This window comes from Globicephala melas, chromosome 3, assembly GCF_963455315.2.
Source record: "Globicephala melas chromosome 3, mGloMel1.2, whole genome shotgun sequence".
Classification (NCBI taxonomy): domain Eukaryota; kingdom Metazoa; phylum Chordata; class Mammalia; order Artiodactyla; family Delphinidae; genus Globicephala; species Globicephala melas.
The window spans coordinates 116,808,327-116,830,018 of NC_083316.1; the positions used below are offsets into that span (position 1 = coordinate 116,808,327).

General features: G+C 35.0%; 1 protein-coding gene across 5 annotated transcripts in view; it reads left to right on the forward strand.

Moving 5' to 3' along the window:
- Window positions 1-21,692, forward strand: part of ANKHD1 (ankyrin repeat and KH domain containing 1) — a 116,853-nt gene that overhangs the window by 23,765 nt on the left and 71,396 nt on the right. For all 5 annotated transcript variants that reach the window (XM_030869408.3, XM_030869403.2, XM_030869405.2 and 2 more), the window contains exons 3-9: window positions 3,319-3,475; window positions 4,196-4,343; window positions 5,082-5,229; window positions 6,833-7,066; window positions 8,977-9,071; window positions 20,298-20,535; window positions 20,764-20,955. In XM_030869408.3, the coding sequence (XP_030725268.2) occupies window positions 3,319-3,475; window positions 4,196-4,343; window positions 5,082-5,229; window positions 6,833-7,066; window positions 8,977-9,071; window positions 20,298-20,535; window positions 20,764-20,955 (1,212 nt within the window). The remainder of the gene's footprint in view (window positions 1-3,318; window positions 3,476-4,195; window positions 4,344-5,081; window positions 5,230-6,832; window positions 7,067-8,976; window positions 9,072-20,297; window positions 20,536-20,763; window positions 20,956-21,692) is intronic.

The following is a 21,692-nucleotide window of genomic DNA, read 5'->3' on the forward strand; positions in this document are numbered from 1 at the left end:
GCTGCTCGCGGGCTCTAGAGCTCAGGCTCAGTAGTTGTGGCGCATGGGCTTAGTTGCTCCACAGCACGTGGGATCTTCCCAAACCAGGGATCGAACCCGTGTCCCCTACATTGGCAGGTGGATTCTCAACCACTGTGCCACCAGTGAAGTCCCAAGACATATATATAGTATGTTAGGAATGTGTTTACTTTGATGATTCTTTTTATTCCTTTAACTTTCTCCTCTTATGAAAAAGCATAGGTAAAATTTATAGCAGATTGACTTTTAGTCCATCTAATGTGTCTTTTTGGAACTGACCGAAACATAAAATTAGATTGAACAAAACAATTTAAGTATCTAGCAGAAGATGGTTTAATTTAGAGCAGACGGTTTAATTTAAACCTTCTTTAAAAAAAGTTTCCGTTGCAGGGGGCATAGGTTTGATCCCTGGTTGGGGAACTAAGATCCTGCATGCAGTGTGCAGTGTGGCCAAAAAAAAAAAAAATCACATTAGTAATTGCTTTGGTGTCCCTCCCTTCTTTGGATTTATTGTGAATCTCCTACTTTTGATTTAGGAATAGTCTATGTAAGATTCCTGAAATAGGAGTGCCATGGCCACCATATATATATATATATATATATATATATATATATATAAAATTTTTTTAGTTTTTAATTTTTTTCCTGTGCTTTAGAACCAGCTTAGAGCAGAGAGAAATGTGGAGAAAATGCATTTTTCTTCTCCATGTCTTTTCTGGACTAAGTTACTTTCCTTCCCTAAATCAAGCTTTGTTTACTGGTGATAGTACATCTCTCTAGTTTAGGCTGACATTTCACTTATACTGTGGGTACTACTCCAAGACCCCTAATTAAGGATTTTAAACCTATTTCTCTTTTTTCTGGCCACCTCATGAGTCTCACTCAGGGATGGCTCTTTTCTGCTACATTGAGCATTTTTCTGTAGGTTCATGGTTAAGTATAAGTACTTATATACTTATACCTTATACAAGATACCTTAGAATTGCTTGCTTTTCTTACCTATATTGTGAGAGAGAAAATAAACCTTGAAAATCATGTCTTCCAGGAGGTGTGAGAAATTACTGAATTTTTAAATTTTGTGTGTTTTGACAATTTAAACTCCAGGCATTGTTGGGTATGATATTTATCCAAAGAAATTGTCAGATGTTTTTTAAAAATGATGTACTCCTTTGAAGCCCTGTGCAAGTCAGTTGGCTTAATGAATACTTTTTTGTTCATTAGTATTTTCATTTGCTTTTTGGACATTGTGTTGAGCCTATAACATTTAAGACTTATGCATCGTTTTCAATTATGAGAATGTGTTAGACGTTACTAGGCTTCTTAAGAAGATAGAATTCTTAATGCTATTTTAACCAAAAAAATTGAAGTTGAAAATATTTTTTTCTTTAAGATTCTTTGAGATTTTTAAAGAAAATTAAGAATTAAGGGCATTTCAAGAAGAATTTTTAACAAGTCTTTTCTAAATTATAAATGTAATATATAAAATAGCTAAAACAATATGAAATGTATTCAGTAGATTTTAAAGCCTGCCCGTTGTAAAGGTTTACATATACTTGCAGACTTTCCCTTGTAGTTATATAAATACATGTATATGTTTGAATATACATGATTTTTTAAATGAAATTATATCATATTATACAAATTATAATTTTCTTTTTTTCACTTAATTTATTGTGGCCATCCTTCCATAACAGGATATGTTGATCTTTCTCCTTCTTTAAGGGTAAGGTAATATTCTGTTGCTTGGATGCACCACAGTTTATTTTACCAATGGCTTATTGAAGGATTTTTACGTTATTTCCAATTTTTTTGATATCACAAATAATGCTGTAGTTCATATCCATGTATATCTATAACTTTTCTTGCTTGTGCAAGTATCTTCATAGGACAGATTCCTAGAAAGTTATATTGCTGGGTCAGAGGATATTTTTGCATTCAAAATTTTGATCGCTTTTATCAAAGTGGTCCCTCAAGTTTATGCCAGTATACATTCCTATCAACAGCTTTCCTCAGTCTTCTTTTGGTCAATTTCATAGTTTGTGTTCATTCAATATTATCAATAAGTTGTGCGGTAGCTCTTTATAAATGATATAAATTCATTGGGTGTTAATTTTTCCAGTTTTTATTTTGCCTTAACTTTATTTATGGTGTCTTTAATTATATAGAAATTTTTATTGGAATTAAAAATGTTTAATATCACATTTACTAATTTTTTACTTTATAGCTTTTGTGATTTGGTCTCATGCTTAGAAAAACCTCCTCTACATCAGCAATAGAAAAATACTACATAGTATAATAGTACTTTTCAGATTTCATTTAAGTCTACCTGGTATTTATTTTTGTAAATGGTGTGAATTTGAGATCTTACCTAATTTTCAAATAACCAGTTTCTGAACAATATTTATGAAATAAACCCTCCTATATCCACTGATTTGAAATGTCACCTTTATCATATATTGAATTCACAGGTGATCTAAGTTCTTTTTTTGTTTGCCGCTATTACATATGCTTGATAAAATTATCTTTTTCTTTGCAAGTATCATACTATCATACTGTTGTAATTGAATAGCATCACAATATATTTTTTATCTTATTGGGCAAGTTTCCCTTTTTTTTGTTCTATAAAATTTTATTGACTGTTTCTCATTTTCAGCAGTAACAGGTGGTGATATTATCAACAAAATTTTGTTGCAGTAGTCACTGATTCCTCACTGAATCTAGAGAAAAAGATTTATTGGCAACTTAGACTTACCATATTGTGAGTTCTGTAAGGACAGGAACTATGTCTTATTCCTTTCTGTCCCCCTAATGTCTGGCACATCATAAGCACATAATAAATACTAAATATGAGAATTAATTTATTTTAATTTACACTCTTGCCCCAGAAAATGGTTCTAGGTGGCTATTCAATCAAAGGAAGAAACTGTTGGATTGTTTGTTTTAATATTACAGAATAGCCCCTTCATTAGTACTGAAAATAGATAGGATCCTATACTAGAGATCTTATGATGTGATTGTACTTTGATAGAAATCTCATTCATTCATTACAGTAAGCATCATGTTAAGTTAACATTTGGAGTTAGGTAGAGGATAAATTAGTATTATGTGCACTGTAAAGATGAAAAGACTAAAACATAGGTGTTATGCAATGGCCTTTTGACATTAGTGACAAAATTGAAATTATCAGCTTTGCATATGGAGATTATGCCATTTTGGCTTAGAGAATAGTGTTTAGAAATGTAATTACAGTTTACACATTTATGCTTTTTCTTTCCCTGAACTGATTGATGCACACTGAAGGAATTGGCAAATTGTCAACTGCTGATGGTAAAGCCTTTGCAGATCCTGAGGTACTCCGAAGACTGACATCTTCAGTAAGTTGTGCACTGGATGAAGCTGCTGCTGCACTGACACGGATGAGAGCGGAAAACAGCCACAATGCGGGACAAGTAGACACGTATGTGTTTAATGACTTCTGCTGGGTATTCAATTCAATATCTGGTTTTCATTTCTGAGGAAGTTACTTATTCTAAAGGTTATAGTAGGAAACTCTAAACTGACTGCCTGAGTAATAATAAATGAAATGGGTTGTTTATGCAATAATCTAGGTCCGTGTTACTCAAATATGGTCCATGGACTAGCAGCGTCAGCATCATAGAAATTCAGAATTTCAGACCCCATCTTGGATCTATTGAATCAGAATCTACCTTTGAACAAGAAACATTGGCTATTTGTATGCACATGAAAGTTTGAGATTCACTGATTTTGTTAGTCATTCTGCAGTAAAAATTTTACTTAGATTTTTACCTTCTATTTCATCTAGTCACCTCACTGTTATCAAATAAAATTCTAAGACATAGGATTATATCCCAAATGTCTTTGGGAATCATTACATTAGTTTAAAAAATTGTGCATCTAATGCTGTATAAAGTTTATTTAAAATTTAATATGAGAGTATGTTAGGACATTTTGAAAGATAAAAATGACGGCTGTTTTCATATTTATTTATTGCCTTTCTGGCTTGGTTCACATACATGAAAAATTAGTATTGCAAACAAATATTCAAATAATTTTCTTCTTACCATATCAGATTTTTCTATATATGACTAACAGTATATATTTAACGTAACTCGTTGTCATAGGACCTTGAGTCTTTCTTTGTTGGTTTTGTTTTCAGTCGCAGTCTGGCGGAAGCTTGTTCAGATGGGGATGTGAATGCTGTTCGTAAATTGCTAGATGAAGGCAGAAGTGTAAATGAACATACAGAAGAAGGAGAAAGCCTGCTGTGTTTGGCTTGTTCAGCCGGGTATTATGAATTAGCACAAGTAAGCAGAAATAATCTTTAGTGATCAAAATTGTGGAAGGGTTTTGATGTTTTGTTTATTATTATCATTAATAAGAGAAATTATCATTAGAAGCCAAGGTCTTTCCTTTTTGGCAGTAGGTAAAATAGAAACTGATACATAATTAATTTTTGTTGTCTGTACATGCAACTTGGCATGGTCCGTTTTTTTCTGCCGCTTACTCAAAAATAGTCCTAATGAATAAGGAAAACATAGAAATAATAATAATATTTTAAACTTGCCTTTAGAAATAATATACAAGTATAATGAAAGATATTGATTTATTTTTATTTCATCTAGATTATCCCAATTCTTTTAATTTTGTTTTGTTTTTTTCCTGTTAGAGCAATTTTGGGAAATAGCCATGTGTTTACCAGTTAGTTTGTGTCTTGTGAGTATAGTTTTGCTGTTCTCTTGCTAAATAATCCTGAGCATAACACTAATTCTTTGACAGGAGCAGTTAAATTGTATAATTGGATGGTTAATGTGATTACCTACTTTACTTAAAGATTACTATGTAATGGTATTGTAAAATATAACATCTAACCAGGTGTTTTGAGCAGTGAACATCATTGGCATATTTTCCCAAAAGGTGATTATTTTTTATTTTTCCTTGCCTCCACTCTAAAAGAATATCTTCCCGGATTCAATATATTCTTTAGAAGTAATGTTAATAGTAAGAATTGACAGTTTCTCTCTGTGTGCATATGTGTTTTAAAGGTATTGCTTGCTATGCATGCTAATGTTGAAGACAGAGGGAATAAAGGAGATATAACCCCCCTAATGGCAGCATCCAGTGGAGGTTATTTAGATATTGTGAAATTATTACTTCTTCATGATGCAGATGTCAACTCCCAGTCTGCAACAGGTATGTAGAAAATGATGTGTTAATTTTAGGAAAACAAATTGATATAAATAACTGTAACCTGAGAGATAAAAATTTGATTCCTAGGGAAAACTGGTTGTAAACATACAGAAAAATCATAGCCCTTGTTTAGAATCTGTGAGTAAAATATAGATTAATTTGATATCTTTAAAAGTCTTTGAAACACTCTTACATTCTGTTTGGTCAAGATTGACAGTTTTGGGCTTCCCTGGTGGCGTAGTGGTTGAGAGTCCGCCTGCCGATGCAGGGGACACGGGTTCATGCCCTGGTCCGGGAGGATCCCATATGCCTAGGAGCGGCTGGGCCCGTGGGCCATGGCCGCTGGGCCTGCGCGTCCGGAGCCTGTGCTCTGCAACGGGAGCGGCCGCGGCGGTGAGAGGCCCGCGTACTGCAAAAAAAAAAAAAAGATTGACAGTTTTTTTGCTGGGGGCAATTTCTTTTTTGCCACAATATATATAATGTACAAAGAGGCAAATTTATGAACTGTATCTTTCACAATTCTTTATCTCATTTAAATACAACTCCCTTATATAGATTAACCTGAGAGTCAAAACCCTATAGAGTTTTTTCTGTCAAGTGTACAGAATGCATTTACTAATAAGATATTCTGCTGCAGCATGAAAGCTACTCTAGTAAGGTTCTTTATAAGCCTCGGTCATATGTCTTGAGTTATAGCTGTACATTTAGTAATGAGATTCCTTGGATTTAGTGAGGCAAGCACATGGCTTAAAATACAGTTTCAATAATGAAAGCATATCAGTCTTCCATACCATTAAGTATATATTAAATGTAGCCTAATTTATGTTTTAAACGACCATGACTTCTTAAAAAGGATTATAGGTTACTTTGCTGACCACCTTGTCTAGGTCATAGTAATATTAATATCCTCCATGTCTGAGACTGTTAAACAGTTGAATTCTGAACAAATTGGGTTTGAAATGATAGTTTTCTTGCTGAACCTTTAAAACAGTCTTATTCAATCTCACACTGTTGGATGGTTAAACCATCTCCCTACTCCCTTTAATAAATAAGAGTCCTCAAAACAAAATCAGGAAAGGAATAAGTGGCAAATCAGGGAATAATGACCTTTTAAATAAATTTTTATTTTGAAGGAATTATGCTGAGAGGGATTTATATCTGTCTCCCTGGGTCTCATAAATGTAGACTAAATGAATAAATTTGTAAAGATAAAGGAGAGGTAAAAGAAAATTAAGAAATGAATGTACATAGAAAGAAAATGTTAAGTGTTTCTAAGTTGTACTGTGTTGAAAGAAAAAGCAATAACTTTGAGTGGTACATTAAAATATTTTATATGAAAATATGTTGGAAATAATTTTTCAAGATGGCACTTAATCTTATTTTACAAGCTAAGGAAATATGGAGAGAGGTAAATTGGTTTGTTTATAATAAGCCTTTTAATTAGTGAAAAAATTAAGATGATGCTTCTAACCAATACAACAAAAAAATGAGATAGTAGTTCTAGTGGTTTATGTAAGGTAATTGAAGAGATAGAACTAGAGCAGTAGTATAATCGTAATTATATCAGTTTTATCATAATTTTTAATTTCTTTTTGTTCTTTTTTAGGAAACACTGCACTAACTTATGCCTGTGCTGGAGGATTTGTTGACATTGTGAAAGTGCTACTTAATGAAGGCGCAAATATAGAAGATCATAATGAAAATGGACATACCCCCTTAATGGAAGCAGCCAGTGCAGGTCATGTGGAAGTTGCAAGAGTTCTTCTAGATCATGGGGCAGGCATCAACACTCATTCTAACGAATTCAAAGAAAGTGCTCTTACACTTGCATGCTACAAAGGTACTCTATAAATATATATATATGTTTATAGGGTCTTTTTCATAGCAACTTTGAATATTTAAATATTTGAATATTGAGTATTTGAGTTAATTTTACATTTCTTATACTTTCCCTGTGCTATAAAATTATCTAGCTTCTAAGAGATTATATAGAAAGTCCATTTTAGCATGTATTTCCTAAAGTATAGTTTCATAGTATATGTTTTTTTATTATTTTAATTCAAATTTATTCAACTAGCTATAAGGTCAACCAAAACTCTTAGCACAGACTTAGAGGGTTTCCATTCTTTAATAACTTTTGTTTTATATGATTTTTCCAACCTTTATTTTAAAAATAATACACACTCAAATAATAATAATCACACTTGATATAGAAAACCTGAAAAACACAGAATAGTGTAAAGAAGTTTTACAATGACATGTAATGCTACCATCTAAAGATTTAAAAAGCATGTAAACAATATTTTAGTATATTTACTTCTAGTTTGTTTTTTAAGTATATTTATAAACAAATATATATACACTTGACTCTTACAACATGGTTTTGAACTGCACAGGTTCACTTACATACAGACTTTTTTCAGTAAGTGTGTACTATAGTACTAAACAATCCAAAGTTGATTGAATCCTCAGATGTGGAACTATAATCAAAGATGGTAGCTAGGGCTCCAGCAATCCGTATTCTAGGAAGGATGAAGAGGGTAAGGGCAAAATGAGGAATGCCTTCCAACTTAGTAAGCTACCTTTAAGGAATCTTCCTAGAAGTTCTGCCTTATAAGTCCCTTTTACATCTCATTGGCTACACATAGTAGCAAGGGAGGCTGAAAAATGTAGTCTTTTAGTCAGGCATGTTGCCACTGAGATGAAATCGGGAGTTCTGTTATTAAGGAAAAATGAGAGAATGTATATTGGGTAGGAAACTAGCAATCTCTGCCAAATACATCAAATGGGTGCACCATAATTGCCTATTGTTGGACACTTGCATTGTTCCCAGTTTTTCACTATTATTAAAAACACTGTGATAACATCCTTGTGCAGACATCTTTGCCTAATCTCTGATTATTTCCTTAGGATAAATTCCTGGAAGTGGAATTGCTGGGTCAAAGGGTATGGACATTTTTAAGGCTTTTGATACATATTGCCAAATTGCCTTCTAGAAAGGTTGAACCAATTTACACTCCCACCAGCAGTGTTTGAGAGTGCCCTTTACCCCACCCTACACCCTCACCAACACTGGGTATTATTCTTTTTAATATTTGCCATTTTGATAGTAAAAAATGGTGTCTTATTTTAATTTGCAATTTTTTTATAGGAAGGTTTAATATTTTTTTCATCAGTTTAATATTCATTTTCACTTCTTTTTTTGAATTACCATTTCATGTCCTTCATCCATTTTTCTACTGGAGTGTTTGTCTTTTTCTTATTGACTATTATAGGGCTTTTTATATACTAAATGTATCAAGAGGGTTGAAATTATTTTGAATGGAGTTTTCTCTGCCTGCTCATTGCCACAGTGAGTTTATGGTTATTATTTTAAAGCTTTTTTTCTGAAAAATATGATCCAAACATACTTTACCTGGCATTCTATTTGATTTCAGTGTTTTGATTTATATTTTATACAGAGTAAATCAAAGAATAAGTATTATTACTTTATTGCTTTACTTGAATTAATGTGCTTTGAACTAATTCAGTCTTTAAAACCTAGATAAGACCTTGACGAGAGCCTGCTTATTATTTTGGATTGGCTTTGTAAAATTGTCATTGATTTCTTTATTGAACACAAAATAAGTTCTCTTGTAAATTTTTGTATAGACACCTGAAAGAAAAAGATTCCCTATTTTAATGCTTATATATTAAATCGATAGTTCTTGAGAAATATAGTTTTAAAATTTGTGTTGTTTTTTTTTGAAGGCCATTTGGATATGGTTCGCTTTCTGCTTGATGCTGGTGCAGATCAAGAGCACAAAACAGATGAGATGCACACTGCCTTAATGGAGGCTTGCATGGTAATTTTAAATTGCACTCACATGAGATTTTATGGGAAGAAAGGGTCATATGTGTTTCAGCCTTTGAGAATTATTTGTATTCTTTTGGAAAAATCATTATTATGAGATGGTAAAGATCTTGAAAATTTTGTACATTATCAGAGAGGGAAGGGGGAGTTTACGATGTTTTGTTTGTCTTTTGATAGTAAATCTGTTAATGTAAGAAATCATACAAAAGGCAGGCTTGGCTATGTCATTTTCAACACACTGATGTACTTTTATTTTCTTCCCAATTCTTTCATTATGGTAAAATACACATATCATAAAATTTACCGTGTTAACCATTTTTGAGAGTTATTAAGTATATGCATAATGCTGTGCAACCATCACTACCATCCATTTTCGGAACTCTTTTCATCTTTATAAAACTGAAACTCTGTTTCCATTAAACAGCAACTTTCCATTCCCCACTTCTTCCTATTCCTTGTGATCACCATTCCACTTTCTATCTCTATCATTTTGACTACATTAAGTGCCTCATATAAGTGGAATCATACAATATTTGTCTTTTTGTGACTGACTTATTTCAGTTAGCATGATGTCCTCAGGTTCATCCGTGTTGTAGCATATGTCAGAATTTCCTTTGTTTTTTAAGGCTACATAATATTTTATTGTATGTACCACATTTTACTTATCCATTTATCCACTGATGGACACTTGCATCGCCTCCATGCTTTAGCTATTGTGAATAATGCTGCTGTGAACACGGGTGTATAAATATCTGTTTGAGTCCTGTTTTCAGTTCTTTTGGATATATACCCAAAAGCGAGATGCCTTGATCATATGGTAATTCTGTTTTTAATGTTTTGAGGAACCACCACCATACTGTTTTCCACAGCAGGTGTACCATTTTATGTTCCCACCAGTAGTGTACGAGGGTTCCATTTTCTCCACATCCTCACCAACACTTGTTATTTTCTGGGTGTTTTGGGGTTTTTTTTAACTTAATTTTTATTTTTTTGGCTGCGATGGGTCTTTGTTGCTGCGCGCGGGCTTTCTCTAGTTGAGCTGAGCGGGGGCTACTCTTCATTGTGGTGCGCAGGCTTCTCATTGTGGTGGCTTCTCTTGTTGCAGAGCACGGGCTCTAGGCACATGGGCTTCAGTAGTTGTGGCACATGGACTCAGTAGTTGTGGCTCGTGGGCTCTAGAGCGCAGGCTCAGTAGTTGTAGTGCATGGGCTTAGTTGCTCCGCGGCGTGTGGGATCTTTCCGGACCAGAGCTCGAACCCATGTCCCCTGCATTTTAAGGCAGATTCTTATCCACTGTGCCACCAGGGAAGTCTCTTTCTTTCTTTTTTTTTTTCCTGATAGTTATCATCCTTATGTTTATAGTTTTGATTTTCATTTTCCTCACTGTAGGTTTTATTTGCATTTCCCTAATGATTAGTGATATTGAGCATCTTTTCATGTGCTTGTTGGCCATTTGTATATATTCTGGAGAAATGTCTATTCAAGTCATTTGCCCATTTTTTAATTAGCCTGTTTTTTGTTGATGAGTTTTAGGAGTTCTTTATATATTCTGGATATTAATCCCTTATCAGATACATGATAAATATTTTCTCCCATTCTGTGGGTTGCCCTTTTACTCTGTTGATAGAGTGCCCTTTTGTGTACAAAGTTGTTTGTTTTTTTGTTTTTCTTTTTCAAAAGTTTTTAATTTAAGTTCAGTTTATCTATTTTTGTTGTTGTTGTTGCCTGCGCCTTTGATGTCATATCCAAGAAATCATTGCCAAATCCAATATCATGAAGCATTAGTTCTGTGTTTTCTTCTAAGAGTTTTATAGTTTTAGCTCTTATATTTAGGTCTTTGATCCATTTTGAGTTAATTTTTGTATATGATGTTAGTTAAGGGTTAAATTTCATTCTTTTGCATGTGGATATCCAGTTTTGCCAGCATCAGTGTGGAAAAGACTGACTTTTCCCATTTGAATTGTCTTGACACTTGCCAAAAATCATCTCACCAGTCATTTGACCCAGGTTTATTTTTGGGCTCTATTCTATTCCATTGGTCTGTATGTTTGTCTTTAAGCCAGGATGACAAAGTTGTGATTATTGTAGCTTTGTATAAGTTTTGACATCAGGAAGTGTGAGTCCTCCAGCTTTATTTTTATTTTTCAAGATTGTTTTGGCTATTCAGGGCTTCTTTAAATTGCATATGAATTTTAAGATGGTCCTTTCTATTTCTGCAAAAAACTCCATTGGGCTTTGATAGAGATTACATTGAATCTGTAGATTGCTTTGGGTAGTACTGACATCTTTTTTTTGCGGGGGGTTGCCTGTGTTGGGTCTCGTTGCTGTGCACAGGCTTTCTCTAGTTGCAGTGAGTGGGGACTACTCTTCATTGTGGTGCGTGGGCTTCTCATCGTGGAGGCTTCTCTTGTTGCAGAGCACGGGCTCTAGGCGCACGGGCTTCAGTAGCTGTGGCACATGGGCTCAGTAGTTTTTTTTAAATGGAACTTATACAATTTTAAAAAATTAATTAATTAATTTGGCTGCATTGGGTCTTAGTTGCGCAAGTGGGCTCTTCGCTGTGGTGTGTGGTCTTCTGTCTAGTTGGGCGGGCTTAGTAGTTGCGGTACATGGGCTTAGTTGCCTTGCAGCATGTGGGGTCTTAGGTCCCTGACCAGGGATCAAACCCACATCGTCTGCATTGGGAGGCAGATTCTTAACCACTGGACCACCAGGGAAGTCCCAATCATGTGTTTTTTTTCCCTTATTCTGTTAATGTGGTATATTACATCAATCAGTTTTCGTATGTTGATCCATCCTTGAACTCCAGGAGTAAATCCCACTTGGTCATGGTGTATAATCCTTTTAATATGAGTTTAAGTCTTACCTCCTCTTTAATTTTGGGGGGAAGAATTTGAGAAGGATTGGAGCTAATTCTTCTTTAAGTGTTTAGTAGAATTCACCAGTGAAGCTATCAGGTCCAGGGGTTTTCTTTGTTGGGAGACTTTTTATTATTGATTCAGTCTCCTTACTAGATATATGTCTGTTTACATTTTTTACTTGTTTGTGATGTAGCCTTGGTAGGTTTTGTGTTTCTAGGAATTTGTCCATTTCATCAAGGTTATTCAATTTGTTGGTATACAGTTGTTCATAGTTCTCTTTTATAATCCTTTCTAGTTCTATACTATCAGTAGTAATATCCCCTCTTTCATTTCTGATTTTAGTAATTTGAGTCGTCTTTTTCTTAGTTCTTCTAGCTTTGTTGATTTTGTTGATCTTTTTAAAGAAGGAGTTATTGGTTTCATTGATTTTTCTCTCTTGTTTTTTAGTCTTTATTTTATCTCTGCACTAATCTTTATTATTTCCTTCCTTCTGCTAGTTTTGGTTTAGTTTGTTCTTTTTTTTGTTTCTTTAATTGGTTTCTGGTTTGTATGATTTCTTAACCTGATTCTAGATTTAACACAATTATGATTGGGTATGTTTTTGGAAAAGGACAGTAACATGTAACCCTAAAGTAATGTATTTGGCTTTAGAGTTATTACTGATAAAACTCTAATTTTGGAGGTAACAGACATCTTTCTGAAGTTTTTGTAGCTTCATATTAAAACCTTATAAAGTAAATTGACTAGTATAATCTATGGATAACCTAGAATGCATTTATTTGCTTCTTTCCAGGATAACCTAGAATTAGATATATCATGCAAGCATTTTGTATCAAAGAGAAATATTACCTTTAATGCTCTCAACATAAAATCTTTAGGTTAGAACCTTAAGTCAGTCTCTTTATTTCATAACTGAAAGAACTGAGAAACAAAGAAATTGGGTAATCTTGTCCCAAAACATGCAGAGTTAGATAGTTAGATAGCAGATGTTGGAGTCCTGGGCACACCACAATCAATTGTGTAGGTTGTGCAACAGTATGTGGTAGCCCTTTCTAAGTGTAGGTCTTCTTTTTTCAGCTGAGTGTTTTTGCCACTAACGTGACCCTGACCCTTATTTAAACCAAATTTTAAAAATAAGAATATTTGTTAGAAAAATCATAGAAAAAATTTTGACACTAAACATGAAATATTTTACATATGCCAATAATTTTTTACTAACAGTTGCAAAATCTATTTAATGTAAATTTTCTGTTGATAGCACAAATTTTCAAAATAAACATGTTTCAAAGGATATTACTTAGCAAATATATTCTTTTGTTGATAAAACAGTGCTGGATTCCAAAAATGTATCCAACATATTTGGTCATAGATCAGTCCAGGAACCATTTTTCTTCTACATCTGTAAGCACTTAGATATCATAGATATATGTATATCTACGAAGCATACATCAAATTCAAAGAAATCAGAGCAATCTGAGTTTTTAAGACAGGTTTAATGACAAGAAAATTACGTGGAAGTACAAATGTTTTTTGAGATGTGATTAAGTAAAGCACATTTTTGCCTGTGTTACTTCCAATTGTATATTACTGCATAACAAATCACTCAAAACATAGTGGCTTAATACAAGGGCCATGCATTATTTTTTATGATTCTGTGGGTTGATTGGATGGTTATTCTCTTTCTTTTCTTTTTTTTTAAAATTTATTTATTCATTTATTTCTTTTTGGCTATGTTGGGTCTTTGTTGCTGTGTACGAGCTATCTCTGGTTGCAGGGTGAGTTGGGGCTACTCTTTGTTGCGGTGCCAGGGCTTCTCATTGCAGTGGCTTCTCTTGTTGCAGAGCAGGGCTCTAGGCGTTCAGGCCTCAGTAGTTGTGGCTCGTGGGCTGTAGAGCGCAGGCTAAGTAGTTGTGGTTCATGGGCTTAGTTGCTCTGTGGCATGTGGGATCCTCCTGGACCAGGGCTCAAACCTGTGTCCCCTGCATTGGCAGGCGGATTCCCAACCACCGCGCCACCAGGGAAGTCCCCGAATTTTAAAATTAATTTTTATTGGAGTATATGTTATTCTCTTTCAATGTGTTGTTTAGTTTTAAACGTTTGAATGTTTGAAAATTTTCCTGTTGTCTGTTAATGATTTCTACTTTGATTACATTCTGATGAGAGAACACACTGTATGATTTGAGTTCTTTAATTCTTGAGGTTTGATTACCATGAGTAAAATAGATAGCTAGCGGGAACATGCTATAGAGCACAGGAAGCTCAGCTCGGTGCTCTGTGATGACCTAGATGGGTGGGATGGGTGGTGGGGGTGGTAGGGAGGTCTAAGAGGAAGGGGATATATGTATACATATAGCTGATTCACTTCATTGTACAGCAGAAACTAACACAGCATTGTAAAGCAGTTACACTCCAATAGAAAAAAAAAGAAAGTAAACACCATAAAAAAAATTCTTGAGGTTTATTTTATAGTCAGGATGTGCATATATATTCCATGGGCATTTGAAAAGAATGAATATTCTGCTTTTGGTCAGTGGAGTGTTTTATTAAGACCTGTTGACAGATGGTGGAGTTCTTCTACATCCTTTCTGAATTTCTGTCTTAGCTGTTCTAACAGTTGTTGAGAGGGGGTGTTGAAATCTCCCAACTATGCTTGTGGATTTGTCTATTTCTTCTTCTAGTTGCTTCACTTTTCCCCCACATTTTGGAGCTTTGTTGTTTTGGTACATGCCCTTTTTTTTTTTTCCCTCATCCATTTTCTCATTTTTTTCCCTGTATTTTTTTTTGATATATCTAGTAGTTATTTTGAAGTTCTTTTCTTCTGACTACTATATTTGATTCACTTCTGGGTCAACTTTTATTATTTTATATCTTGATGATCAGTTACTTTTTCTTGCCCCTTAATATGTCTAGTAATTTTTTTTGTAATCCATATGCTGTGGATGATCCCTTTTCAAGGCCCTGGATTATCCTATATTCCTTTTAAGACTGCTAAATTCTGTTCTAGCAGGCAGTTAAATTACCAGTGAATCACCCTGATCCTATTGAGGCTTAATTCAGCATCACTTTTACTCCTAGGTCCTTACTCTTTGGTCGTAAAAATGTTCACTCTTTGTTTAGGATATATTTCCTTGGGCCATGGTTTGGAAGATGCCCAAAGAGAAAAAGTTAGAGTGAATGGAGGCTAAACAATACACTACTAAATAAACAAGAGATCACTGAAGAAATCAAAGAGGAAATCAAAAAATACCTAGAAACAAATGACACTGAAAACACGACAACCCAAAACCTATAGGATGCAGCAAAAGCAGTTCTAAGAGGGAAGTTTATAGCAATGCAATCCTACCTCAAGAAACATCTAAAATAAACAACCTAAACTTACACCTAAAGCAGTTAGAGAAAGAGAATTAAAAAACCCCAAAGTTAGCAGAAGGAAAGAAATCATAAAGATCAGATCAGAAATGAAGGAAACAATAGCAAAGATCAATAAAACTAAAACCTGGTTCTTTGAGAAGATAAACAAAATTGATAAACCATTAGCCAGACTCATGAAGAAAAAAAGGGAGAAGACTCAAATCAACAGAATTAGAAATGAAAAAGGAGAAGGAACAACTGGCACTGAAGAAATACAATGGATCATGAGAGATTACTACAAGCAACTATATGCCAATAAAATGGACAACCTGGAAGAAATGGACACATTCTTAGAAGAGTACAGCCTACTGAGACTGAACCAGGAAGAAATAGAAAATACAAACAGACCAATCACAAGCACTGAAATTGAGACTGTGATTAAAAATCTTCCAGCAAACAAAAGCCCAGGACCAGATGGCTTCACAGGCAAATTCTATCAAACATTTTGAGAAGAGCTAACACCTATCCTTCTCAAACTCTTCCAAAATATAGCAGAGGGAGGAACACTCCCAAACTCATTCTACAAGACCACCATCACCCTGATACCAAAACCAGACAAAGATGTCACAAAGGAAGAAAACTATACGCCAATATCGCTGATGAACATAGATGCAAAAATCCTCAACAAAATACTAGCAAACAGAATCCAACAGCATGTTAAAAGGATCATACACCATGATCAAGTGAGGTTTATCCCAGGAATGCAAGGATTCTTCAATATGTGCAAATCAATCAATGTGACACACCATATTAACAAATTGAAGGATAAAAACCATATGATCATCTGAATAGATGCAGAAAAAACTTTTGACAAAATTCAACACCCATTTATGATAAAAACCCTGCAGAAAGAAGGCATAGAGGGAACTTACCTCAACATAATAAAGGGCATATATGACAAACCCACAGCCAACATCATTCTCAATGGTGAAAAACTGAAACCATTTTCACTAAGATCAGGAACAAGACAAGGTTGCCCACTCTCACCACTATTAGTCAACATAGTTGAATCCAAATCGGAAAAGAAGTAAAGCTGTCACTGTTTGCAGATGACATGATACTATACATAGAGAATCCTAAAGACTCTATCAGAAAACTACTAGAGCTAATCAATGAATTTGGTAAAGTAGCAGGATACAAAATTAATGCACAAAAATCTCTTGCATTCCTATACACTAGTGATGAAAAATCTGAAAGAGAAATTAAGGAAACACTCCCATTTGCCATTGCAACAAAAAGAATGAAATACCTAGGAATAAACCTACCTAAGGAGACAAAAGACCTGTATGCAGAAAACTATGAGACACTGATGAAAGAAATTAAAGATGATACAAACAGATGGAGAGATATACCATGTTCTTGGATTGGAAGAATCAACATTGTAAAAATGACTGTACTACCCAAAGCAATCTATAGATTCAATGCAATCCCTATCAAACTACCAATGGCATCTTTCACAGAACTAGAACAAAAAATTTCACAATTTGTATGGAAACACAAAAGACCCCAAATAGCCAAAGCAATCCTGAGAAAGAAAAACGGAGCTGGAGGAATCAGGCTCCCTTACTTCAGACTATACTACAAAGCTACAGTAATCCAGACAGTATGGTACTGGCACAAAAACAGAAATATAGATCAATGGAACAGGATAGAAAGCCCAGAGATAAGCCCACACACATATGGTCACCTTACCTTTGATAAAGGAGGCAAGAATATACAGTGGAGAAAAGACAGCCTCTTCAATAAGTGGTGCTGGGAAAACTGGACAGCTACATGTAAAAGAATGAAATTAGAACACTTCCTAACACCATACACAAAAATAAACCCAAAATGGATTAAAGACCTAAATGTAAGGCCAGACACTATAAAACTCTTAGAGGAAAACATAGGCAGAACACTCTATGATATAAATCACAGCAAGATCCTTTTAGACCCACCTCCTAGAGAAATGGAAATAAAAATAAACAAATGGGACCTAATGAAACTTAAAAGCTTTTGCATAGCAAAGGAAACCGTAAACAAGACCAAAAGACAACCCTCAGAATGGGAGAAAATATTTGCAAATGAAGCAACTGACAAAGGTTTAATCTCCAAAATTTACAAGCAGCTCATGCAGCTCAATATCAAAAAAACAAACAACCCAATCCAAAAATGGGCAGAAGACCTAGATAGACATTTCTCCAAAGAAGATATACAGATAGCCAACAAACACATGAAAGGATGCTCAACATCACTAATCATTAGAGAAATGCAAATGAAAACTACAATGAGATATCACCTCACACCAGTCAGAATGGCCATCATAAAAAATCTGCAAACAATAAATGCTGGTGAGGGTGTGGAGAAAAGGGAACCCTCTTGCACTGTTGGTGGGAATGTAAATTGATACAGCCACTATGGAGAACAGTATGGAGGTTCCTTAAAAAACTACAAATAGAACTATCATATGACCCAGCAATCCTACTACTGGGCATATACCCTGAGAAAACCATAATTCAAAAAGAGTCATGGGGCTTCCCTGGTGGCGCAGTGGTTGGGAGTCCGCCTGCTGATGCAGGGGACACGGGTTCGTGCCCCGGTCTGGAAAGATCCCTCATGCCACGGAGTGGCTGGGCCCGTGAGCCATGGCTACTGAGCCTGTGCGTCCGGAGCCTGTGCTCCGCAACAGGAGAGGCCACAACAGTGAGAGGCCCGCGTACAGCAAAAAAAAAAAAAAAAAAAGTCATGTATCACAGTGTTCATTGCAGCTTTGTTTACAATAGCTAGGACATGGAATCAACCTAAGTGTCCATCGACAGGTGAATGGATAAAGAAGATGTGGCACATACATACAATTGAATATTGCTCAGCCATAAAAAGAAACAAAATTGAGTTATTTGTAGTGACGTGGATGGACCTAGAGTCTGTAATACAGAGTGAAGTACGTCAGAAAGAGAAAAACAAATACCATATGCTAACACATATATATGGACTCTAAAAAAAAATTGTTCTGAAGAACCTAGGGGCAGGACAGGAATAAAGATGCAGACGTAGAGAATGGACTTGAGGACACGGGGGGGAGGAAGGGTAAGCTGGGACGAAGTGAGAGAGTGGCATGGACTTATATATACTACCAAATGTAAAATAGATAGCTAGTGGGAAGCAGCCACATAGTACAGGGAGATCAGCTCAGTGCTTTGTGACCACGTAGAGGGGTGGGATAGGGAGGGTGGGAGGGAGAAGCAAGAGGGAGGAGATATGAGGGCATATGTATATGTATAGCTGATTCACTTTGTTATAAAGCAGAAACTGGTGCACCATTGTAAAGCAATTATACTCCAATAAAGATGCTAAAAATATATATATATATTTTATTAAAAAAAAATGGGAGCATCTCAAATGCTCCCTTCTTTAAGTTATCATAACCCTAGCCCTAGCTTGGTTGCTGTCCAGTGCCTCCAGTTGTTTTATCTTTTTTCCCCAATTTTTATAGTTGTTTATGATAGAGAGTAAGTCCAATCCCAGCTACTGCTCAAAGGCTAAGACTAAAGTCTTAGAATTTAAAAAAATTCTAATAATGATATTAGGCCTTTAAGAGTGGATTATTCTTTTTTTAATTTCTTATTTTGTTCTTTTTTCCTTTGTTAGAAATAATATTGTTCATTAACATAAAAAAAGTGCTTAGTACAATTCCTTTGTAAGGTATGTACTCAAGATATGTTAGCAGAGTATATAAAGACTTCAGAAATTAAATTCAAGCAAAACAATTTCTTGGGAGCCTAGAGAAGCTGGGCGCAATAGTAGTTCCCTGATCTGTGGGCATTCATAAACCCTTATTTTCTTTTCAATTAGAATTGTATATCAAACACCAGTAACTCAATATAGGAATTTGGTTAAAATATATTTTATTTTACATATATTTGAAGTATTAGTAAAACTAAAATTTTAATGTGAAGTCATTTGTTTTTGACATCATGTCAAAAGTGGTTACAGCTAAGTTAGTTATTTAGTTAAGTATAATGAAACTCTAGATGGATCCTGAAACCTAATATTTAATTAAGGTTTCTTTAATTAATTCTTTAGTAAAAGAATTGCCCAACCTTATAAAACCTTATTTTTGTACTCAGTCTTTACTTTTCATTAGCAATATTTGGGTCATTTTTGAAATAAAGAACAATACCATTTGTCTTTATATGCACAACAGGAGTTAAGGAGTTACATAAAATTTTGTAGCATAGAATTTGAAACTGAAGAAATGTATGTATGATGATAGAGGGATAGAATGGATACACTCCATGAGAATATTAATTGCCTTACTGTCTATGCAGATGGGCTCATGGTAAAATTATTTACAAGTGAATACGACTTACTTTTACATCTTTGTAAAATTCTTTGCCTCATTACAAGTTAGTGATGAGAAAAAATATAGGATAGGATCAGTCCACAGGGATTTACCTTGGTGACATAATCCCAAGTGGTAATGACTTCACAGAATTGTTGTGTTACTTTATGCGAAGTCTTCTTTTCTTAAATAGATCTAACACAGTTTCTGCACTTAAACATGACACTTAAGTTTGAGGCTATAGCTATGTTTGACTCTGGCTGTAGTATAAACAGTAATTATTTTATTTTGAGTTACTGTTGACTATGGATTTAACAATTTTTTGAACTTCAAAGAATGTGGAAATTCAAAATTATTTGGAGTTGTAACTGTATCTCACAAGTCTGATTCTTGTGGAAAATTTTGGGCTTGCTCAAAAGTAAGGTAAAATAATTTTAATGGACTTTTGGTAAGATAGATTTCAAAAATTGTTCAGATGGTCATGGTAATATATATGCCTCTAAGCTGCCTCTCCTTTTTTTTCCTCTTGTCTTTCCTCAATCTCTTGCTTTTCTTCTCTCGCTTAAAAAATATCAAAACAAAACAAAAATTCCTTTCTTCTTGTTTTACTTCTGAAAATCTGCAGGATGGACATGTAGAGGTGGCACGTTTGCTTTTGGATAGTGGTGCTCAAGTGAATATGCCTGCAGATTCATTTGAGTCTCCATTAACGCTAGCTGCCTGTGGAGGACACGTTGAATTGGCAGCTCTACTTATTGAGAGGGGCGCAAATCTTGAGGAAGTTAATGATGAAGGATACACTCCCTTGATGGAAGCTGCTCGGGAAGGACACGAAGAGATGGTGGCACTACTCTTAGCACAAGGTAAAATAGTTTTACTTCTTTAATTAAAAAATCGATTTCCTTTGGTTTTTTTGTGTCAGTATCCCTGAAGTTTACTACAACTAAGATATTTTTTGCATTGATGATAAAATAAATTATCAACACCCTGGAAGGAACCCCAGCAGCAGAGAAAAGATAATTATCACAAATCAGAACACTTTACTCTAAGTCTTTTGTAACTAGTTTTATCTATTTTCATGCTTTCCTCAGGAGCAAATATAAATGCTCAGACAGAAGAAACCCAAGAAACTGCTCTGACGTTGGCTTGCTGTGGAGGATTTTCTGAAGTTGCAGACTTCCTGATTAAGGCAGGGGCTGACATAGAACTTGGCTGCTCCACACCTCTGATGGAGGCTTCTCAGGAGGGACACCTGGAGTTGGTTAAATATTTACTGGCTGCCGGTATGTGGCTTTAAAAACGCCTTTTAGAAAAAGACTTTTATATTGCTTTCATAACTTTAACAATTAACCATAACTTTTTCAACTTTCTACAAAAGTTGAAAGACAGCGCCATAATTTAACTCTCTTCTTAGGCTTTTAAATCTCCAAAAATGTCATTTTTTTTTAAAAGGTTTCTTAGAGTTATTAATGTTTGCTTGGTGACTGTAAGGCTTCCCGTTGACCTTATCTTTCTATTGAATGTTTGTGGCTTTTGGAGGGGAGAAGTTAGTTCCTCCTAGTGTCTATTAATAAGAGGAGGTGGGGGTGACATAGAGGTTATAATTTGATACCCTTAAGCCTGTTCATTTCTTGACATTTCTGACTTCTCAAAAAAAATAAGAAAGAAAGAATGAACGAACAAGTGGGAATGTTTTTTTTTGGCGGAAGTATTTAGTTTTTTGGGGTTTTTTGTTTATTTGTTTTTAAATATTTATTTATTTGGCTGCATTGGGTCTTAGTTGTGGCATGCGGGATCTTCATTTCAGCGTGAGGGATCTTTGTTGTGGTGCAGGCTCTTCGTTGCGGCATGCAGGCTTCTCTCTAGTTGTGGCACGTGGGCTCCAGAGCACGTGGGCCCAGTAGTTGTGTCACATGGGCTCTCCACTATGGCACGCGAGCTCTAGAGTATGTGGGCTTAGTTGCTCGACCAGGGATCGAACCTGCGTCCCCGCGAAAGGTGGATTCTTAACCACTGGACC